The sequence below is a fragment of the Pipistrellus hanaki genome, assembly GCF_964339955.1.
Source record: "Pipistrellus hanaki genome assembly, chromosome: 10".
Taxonomy (NCBI): Eukaryota; Metazoa; Chordata; class Mammalia; order Chiroptera; family Vespertilionidae; genus Pipistrellus; species Pipistrellus hanaki.
This window is the reverse complement of record NC_140512.1, coordinates 14,790,025-14,798,387: the sequence shown is the minus strand read 5'-3', so window position 1 is coordinate 14,798,387 and position 8,363 is coordinate 14,790,025. Positions and strand designations below refer to the sequence as shown.

Genomic DNA, 8,363 nt, shown 5'->3' with positions numbered 1-8,363 from the left:
AAATATGAGGGTTGTACTAATCTGGACTAGTTGATTTCTAACTCTCATATTGAGGTTTTGTTATTTTTCTTTAAAATCTGGTAATTGCTTATGGAAAAAGACCTGAATTCTGATTATAGTGGGGAAAAATATGGAATACATGCATTCTTCTAACTGTGCTGTAACTATAAATACATATAATTCAGTACTTTAAAATCCTTACATAATCAATGTGAACATTTAATTTGTGTGCTGGACATAGTTCCAAATTATAACTGAATTTCATTTTTATGTTCCATTCTTGGTCTCTTCTCATTGCCTAGTTTAGTCCTCCATCAGACAAGCCATCTCTATATATTGCATGATTTTAATGGGAATGTGCTTTATTCCTCTGATTCCAGGAACAGATTTATATCTGTAAAATGTATCCTGCCAGAAAATATGCCCAAATTCAGAATATAACCTATATATTTTCTATTTTTTAATTAATTTAAGGATATACATATTTTATATGTAGTATTCCTAAAAATGTATACACACTTTGAATAACTATCCTATATAATAAAAGAGTAATATGTAAATTATTACATATTAGGGGTGACCAAGGCAGTTAGGGGTGACCAAACTGTCAGAGAAGGGAAGTTGGGGGCAACCAGGCCTGCAGGGAAGGGCAGTTGCGGGGGACCCAGGCCTGCAGGAGAAGGCAGTTAAGGGTGACCAGGCCTGCAGGGGAGGGCAGTTAGGGGCAATCAGGCTGGCAGGGAGTGGTTAGGGGATGATCAGGCTGGTAGGCAGAAGCGGTTAGGGGCAATCAGGCAGGCAGGCAGGCCGGCGAGCAGTTGGGAGCCAGAAGTTGGACATTTCTCGAGGGGTCCCAGATGGGAGAGGGTGCAGGCTGGGCTGAGGGACACCACCATCCCCTCCCTCTATGTACGAATTTCATGCACCGGGCCTCTAGTGAATATATATATATATATATATATATATATATATATATATATATATATATATATATAATTGGTTGAACAATTGTTTCCATGTGAAATTTTTGCAGCCGAGTTGAGTTGGTACAAACTTGCTTTTGATAGTAAGAATTAGAAATTGCATCTTCTATTGAGAATTTTTCTTGAAATATGGCTCCATTAGGTTTTGATTCTGTTTTACATCTCTGTGACTACAAGCACTATCAGACATTTCTATAGCAAATCATCAGGTGGGAATGATTCTCATTCTTTTCCCAAGCAAATGGAAACAATATCAGTTGTTACCTTAATGCAGGCCATAATGAACTTGCTATACAGGTGACAGAGTCGTGGTCCTTTTGAATTCCTGAAACTGAACAATAATATGATTTCGACCTGGGTTTGCCTGTAACTTCTGAAGATATGTTAGTTTCCTACACCTTTATGTGTACTAAACACAATATTTCTTTAAAAGTATGCTAGAGTTCTTAGTACAGCTAAACATAACTATCAAGTTAGTGCAGGAAGTGAGAAGGTTGATGCAAGAAAATGAAAGATTTCTGAGAAAAACAAAATGAATGCTCTTACTGAAATGACATCACCAGAGGGTCAAGCTTTGAAAGATCCGTCTCTCCACATGGCAGTTAATGAAGGAAAACAGTCTTTGGAAATTGAAAGGCAAAGATAAAAATATTTTTAGTTTATTGCCGAGAATATGGAAGTCTCATAGAAAGTACTTCTCCAGGTCATTCTAATTTTGGATGTGAAACATTTTGGGTAAAACATACAAATGTGATTTTCAAAAAAATCATTTGAAAAAAAAAACAAAAAAAAAACAACAACCCTGTAGTAATTTTTTTACACTAATAGGAAAAATTCTTCCAAATAAGTCATCAACAGAGAAAATGCAAGTTCTTACTTAAAGAAATAATGTTGAAACTGTTTAACCACAAGCTATAGAAATAAACATCCGTTTGTGGTGAAGTCAGTTTATCTGGGTCCTCCATCTTGACTATGTCACTTCAGAAACCTGTCCACAGCTTGAACTACTCCCCAATTCGTCATTCATCCCAGGTCTCTCTTGACTGGAGCCTTGGTTATAGCAAACTGCTCTTACTGCCTGCCCTGATGTGGATCACCAAGTGACCAGGGTGCCTTGGGTCCTCCACCAGAAGCAAATCATAGGAGGAAAAGAACAAGTAAGTAGTTTGGGTAGTAATTTGTTTCTTCATAGTAAACAGATTTGGAAATTTTAATACTTTTTTTTGTGTGTGTGTGTTTTTAAAAAATATTTTTAATTGATTTTTAGAGAGAGAGCAAGGGAGAGAGAGAGAGAGAGAAAAAAAAAACAAAAAACATTGGTGCAAGAGTGTAACGTGGATAGGCTGCTTCCTGCAAGTCTCCAGCTAGGGACTGAGCCCACAATCCGGGCATGCCCCGACCAGAAATCCAGGAATCAAACCAGTAACCTTTCGGTACATAGGACGACACTCAAGCAAATGAGCCGCACTGGCCAGAACTTAGTATTTGGTTTTAATGAGCAAAGAAATGGCAGGCTATGGAGGATAATGTTGGGGCTGTGGTAGTCATAAGGGTAAGATTCACCTTCTCCCTTTCCTATGCATTTATCACTACGCAGGTAAATATCCATAAGACAATTCTGCGAAGCAACTATAAAAGAAAGGGATCTTGTGTTTGTGAAAGATCTTTGTGCACATTGGAGGGGAGAAGTAACACTGACACTTGGATGAACTATGTCAGCGAACCTGTTATGTTCTTTGTAGATACAATCTAACATACTTCTCATAACCTTCTTGCAAAATAGATCTTCCTATTTTCATATTTACTGCTGAAGAGACAACTTTATAATAAGTATTTGTCCCATGATTAGCCAGCTAGTAAGAGGCAGTGCACCCTGTTTCTCAATGTGTGGAACTGATAGAGTAATTTAGGTTCTCAATACTTTAAAATAATTTCAAACTTAAATCTTGTCTGCTTAGACTTGAGGACTGCCAAAATGTTAAAATTAAGTTGGTATCCTACTTGTTGTATAAGCATTATATATTTTATATATGTGTACTTTGTTAGAATGTATCTTTCAGCACATAAAATTTAGGTTGTGACACAAGTTATGATTAAGATTTTAAACTACAATAAACCCTCAACGGAGGATATTAAATCTTCAAGTTCCAGTATAATTTTTCACAAACAAAACCAAGATATTCTAAGACGATTCTGTTGTAGCAGAAGAGAAATGTTAAGATATTTAAGATGTTCACTGTGGAATAATTTCTTCTTCAGGTACAAATGCTCAAATTCTGATCTGGCCAGGTGGGCAGAAGATACATGAGGAAAATGGACGCAGACACTTTCTGAGGGGCAAGTCTGATCAGTGCTGATGCCTCGGGTTTCATACTGACTAATCAAAGGTCTGAGAAATATTTTTAATTGTCAGATATTAATTACATGCTTATTGATGCAACAACAATTTTATGTAACATAACTGTGTTTATGTGTGTCTACCCCTATGGAGAGTAAGGAGAAAGGGGTAAACAATGTCTTTTTTAAAATATTATTTCACCATAAGAATCATCACTTTTTAAAATTTATCTTTATTGTTTAAAGCGTTATAGATGTCCCTCTTTTTTCCCCCTTCTGACATCCTCTACCCTTTCCCCACCCCGTCCCCAAGAATCATAACTTTTATATGGATTTTTATTTCCGTTATAAAGCTGTCTCAAACACACTAACTCATTTAGTTTTCTAGTAACCCTTTAAAGTAAGCAGTATGGCCATTCCCATTTCATAGCTAGAGCTCCAGGCACATCCCCACAGCAGCTAACTGGCAGGGTTGGCCCTTACTTGCAGGGTGGTAAATTGCCAGTGCTCTTCCTGCTTCACAGTCACTACCCCTTATGCATCCACACCCAAAAAACTCGAATAAAAACTCAATAGAACCTACTCTCAAACCCAAACTTTTTACCAAAATGTTAACACATCAGTCTAAGAGAAGATTCAGGATTAGGAAGAAGAATGTAGGTAATGTACACTGAGTGGCCTGATTATTATGATCTCTGAACGCATAATAATCTGGCCACTCAGTGTATATCCTATATAATAAAAGGCTAACTAACATGCAAATTGTCCCCTCGACAAGAAGTTCCACCAGCAGGCAGGCCGGCCAAGAGCCCATGTCCCCTCCCCCTGGCCAGGCTGGCCAGACCCCACCCATGCATGAATTCATGCACTGAGTGGCCAGATTATTATGCACTCAATGTATATTCTATGCTGCTCCTTGCTAAAAAATTATTCACAGGAAATATTTTTAAACGTTGTCTGATACACCTTCTTACAAGAATTATACATGATTGAGACTGTCTTCTCTACACAAATTGGCTTTTCTGACAATAGAAGGGATGGTCTTTATAGATCTGACATGAATATGCACTGTGAGCATACTGACCTGGCCTTTATTAAAACATTTTTATTTTTTCCATCATGAATTTTTTGCATTGATTTTGATTCTAAAAGATGTTGCATTGAAATAGTATTCATTGTGATGACCGCGTTTTTGACCTTTCCTTAAATTTCTTGCTAGAGGCTAACGTGTCTCAGGCTGATCCTGGCCTTGATACTTGAGCCTAGATGTGGGGAGCTGCCCTGAATGCAGGGGTCCTATATGCCTGAATGCAGGCATCTGTGTAGGACACAGCTCTCCATGTGCTCCCCTTTTCATTAACCTAAGTAGAAAATTACTACTACCCCTAGGAATGCTGCTAACTGCAGGTGTCTTTGCTTTAGGGTAAAACAATTGATAGGAGCCTGCTGACACAGAAGGAGCTGTAAAAGGAGTTGTAAAAGGTCAGGTGGTTGTAAAAGGTCAGGTGCTGAAGGAACTTATCTGTACAGGAACTCATCATGTTAGCAGAAACAGCCACCTGCATGATTGCCTGAAATAAATATTTCCTCCTTCAGAATTGTATTTAAAGGTTGGAAAAATAAAATTCACTGCTGCAGACCTCGGGTCTGAGCCCTCCCGACCCCATCTGTTCTTGTCTGTCTTTTTCTTATCCTCACCCCCTCATTCAGGTACTGTTCGTTGCCAGCAGGTTCTGGCACCTAGACATATAGGTTAATAGAATACCTGAGTATATAGCCAAATTTTAAATTAAAAAAAAAAACACCTTATTTTTGTAATTTTGTACCTTTCAACTCTATTTATTTAATATGTTTGGATAATCAAGTGGAGGAGCCTCTGACAATATTTATTGGATACAGTTTTAGGTTTGTAAATAATTGGCTAGGATTGCAAAACTCAATACTATTAATGTGCAGTTGCTGTAAAGTTTCAATATGCTCATTATACTTTTGTAAAACTTTTTATTTAAGGGTTTGTGGTCTTCTAAGCATTTTGTGGTGAAACATGGATTCAATCAATGCAACCACCCCATCAAACGCATACTGCATCTCAAGCGCACACTGCAGGATGATTCTGATAATCATCTACGGCATGGTTTTACTTGGAGGTACTATTGGAACAGTATTGATGTCACGTTTGATGTTCAAAAGGAAGAGCCGATCAATGATGGCCACTATTGTTCTTAATATCATAGTGCTGCACTCAATCCTCTTAGTCAGCCTTCCATTCCGCCTCAGCTATTATGTATTACATGTCTGGGAGCTTGGATCCTTTACCTGCCGGTTGGTTAGCAGCATAGTATACTGTCATATGTACTTGACCTTTGTTTTCTATGTGGCCATTGTCATAATCCGATTGCTCATCTATTTTAACAAACTCCAAATGCACGAGTTACAAAAGTACCATGCGGTAGTTTTAAGCATTTTCATTTGGATGGTGGGTAGCCTAATTTTTCTGCCAATATTTTTTTTATTATACGGCATAGATCCAAGTTACTCAGGATACCGATGTTTTGAGTTCTACAAAGATTTCAACCGCAGGAAAGTCATTATTGTGAATTATTCTATGATTGTCATTATGATCACAGTGGTCATGACCCTCTTTCTGATACAGGTGGGTGTCATCGTTCAATTGATCAAGGCTCTTTCTCCTTGTGTGTGGACCCATCAAGAGTTTAGAGCTCAAATCAAGAGCTTCTTTTTCCTTATAGTAATAGTTGTCTGTTTTGTACCCCACCATGCATTCCGGATACACTTTATTCAAAATTATTCAGGGACAGAAAATTCAGAGCTAGTTCTTTATAATGAAGTTTTTATTGCTTTAACTACTCTCTGTTGCCTGGATATGCTGTGTTTCATAGGTGGAGTTATTCATTAAACAATGTTATGTCACTTGCTTTGTAATCAGTTTTCCATCACTGTAACGAAATAGTTTCAACTAAATGGATTCTACTATGATTTCAAATTTTCTGCTCTTAGTCATCACCAAATTATTTTCCATGAAAAAGTATGAGAGTTTATCTGTTTTCTTTCTTCTCAAGAGAACCTTTGTCTATTCTCTATTAACTATATAATATAGTTCAATGTTCTTAGCTCTGCACAAGTTGACCCTAAACATCCCTTTGAGATTTAACCCTACCTCTTTTTTCATGCACTATTTATTTCTGCTAAGCACAGCTATTGGCTTTCCCTATATACCATCCAGGCTGTTTCCCTTTTTACATTTACTCTCATGGAGCTTTAGTCTTACAACGTTCTTTGTCTCCATCTCCAAACTATCTATTCTTTGAGGTCCATAGAACCTCAAGATAATGACACTATAGGAACCTTAACTCATTCAATTTATGTTTATGAAAATGACTGATAGCTAGTAAGTCTCACTGCTGCTGGCTGTGATATTTGGAGGAAAAGAATATCTCAGATAGTTAAGAGATTTAGAGGAAACCCTTTCAGAATTGAAGGGAAATTGATGTACTTTGATTCTTACTAAGACATAGTAGGTATCAGAAAGCTGAGAATGCCTCCCAGACATGTATTCATTAAGCAAGACATTTTAAAAGGTGGAAGACATTTGGATGTAGTCTAAGCATGATAGAAGACTTATTAGAGCTCAAAACCTTGAGACTGTGGAGCTATTATTAACCTGTTCAAGTTACCCTACATGACCAAGTAGTGTTACATAATTAAAATCAACACTGGTGTCCTGGCTGGGTGGCTCAATTGGTTGGAGCATTGTCCCATACACCAAAAGGTTGCAGGTTAGATTCTCTATCAGGGCACATCCCTAGGTTGTGGGGTTGGTCCCCAGGAGGGGAGTGTATGGGAAGCAACCAATCAATGTTTCGCTTTTACATCAATGTTTCTTTCTCCCTCCCTCTCTAAAATATTAATAAAAACATATCCTCAGGTGAAGATTAAAAGAAAACCAATACTGGTATCAGTTAAATGGAATAAAAAACAACAAAGACAACCAACTCGGATTCTAGTTATCTGATATAAAAATAGACATGCTCTTTTGTTTTGCTTATAATGATGCTGCCTTCAAGACTAAATTCAATGAATCAAATAACCAAACAATGTGCTTACTGGTTTACAAGGCAGCATAGCTAATACAAGAGTTTTGGAGTCATCTGGAGACCTTGATGGTTAGTAACTATGAAACCATGGGTGAAGTATTTATATTAGTGGCAAAACAGCACCAGAATGTGCTGAGCTATGGGTATTTTTTTTTTTTTTTTTTTTTTTTTTTTTGCTAATGGGCCACTGGTTGGGTTTGGCCCTTGGGAGTTACCAATAGAAGATGCCATCCTGAGGGAGGAGTGAGGTTGCAGGATTTATTCCTCCCCTACTGCATCACCACAGTGCCAGCCTAGCCTGCAGCCCTCCGGGCTACTGCTCCTGCCAGGGGCCTTTGGGTTCCATAATGGACTTTTCTCCCTTTGTGACTTCAGGCCTAGAGGCACTGTTGCTAGTCTCATTCCCTTCTCAGAATGTCTGATGGCCTCAGCAACTCTCCTTGATGCAATGCTTATCACAGCTCAATTCCTCTGGGAGTTAAGATCCCTCCTGAGTTCGACTCCTCCTTTTCCCTCTCACTGTGGGGCTGGTAGCTACTCCTGCCACCTCTCAGGGGTGTGTTTGCTGCCATGACCATCATTACATAATGACCTGCCTCGCTGCCCAGCATAGGACTGCATTCCTGGATCGGGGAAGTGTTTCCCACACATAGATACTGTTTGGACTCAGGAACATAATACAGAGGCCTTTATGTGAAGGAAGCAGAATTGATCACAATGAACTATTACATTTTCTTTCTCCTCCTCTCCCAACGACTTTTAGGGCTATTCTGCTAGGCCTTATTTTCCCACTCCAGATGGTATGTCCCACTCCTAGAAATACCTTCCAAGCTGGAACTATAATCTGGTTCTTTGGGGAACTCCACTTGGAGATAACTAATGAACCAAATCTTAAATTCATTTCTGGGAAATATTAAATTTTGACCTC

General features: G+C 38.3%; 1 protein-coding gene across 2 annotated transcripts; it reads left to right on the top strand.

The window, feature by feature from the left end:
• Nucleotides 1-1,955: 1,955 nt before the first annotated feature.
• Nucleotides 1,956-6,250, top strand: GPR141 (G protein-coupled receptor 141). Of its 2 annotated transcripts, XR_014796222.1 has the most exons (3): nucleotides 1,956-2,140; nucleotides 3,243-3,370; nucleotides 5,331-6,250. XR_014796222.1 is itself a non-coding variant. In XM_084897728.1 (2 exons), exon 2 carries the CDS (start codon nucleotides 5,365-5,367, stop codon nucleotides 6,235-6,237), a length of 873 nt encoding a protein of 290 aa, XP_084753854.1. In that variant the 5' UTR covers nucleotides 3,259-3,370; nucleotides 5,331-5,364; the 3' UTR covers nucleotides 6,238-6,244. The 2 variants fall into 2 exon arrangements, 1 of the variants encoding a protein (XP_084753854.1); XM_084897728.1 differs by lacking the exon at nucleotides 1,956-2,140 and having other exon boundaries at nucleotides 3,259-3,370; nucleotides 5,331-6,244.
• The last annotated feature ends 2,113 nt before the right edge of the window (nucleotides 6,251-8,363 follow it).

Excerpts from the sequence above, each read along its gene's own strand:
- GPR141 (XM_084897728.1), top strand. The coding sequence starts at position 5,365 with ATGGATTCAATCAATGCAACCACCCCATCAAACGCATACTGCATCTCA.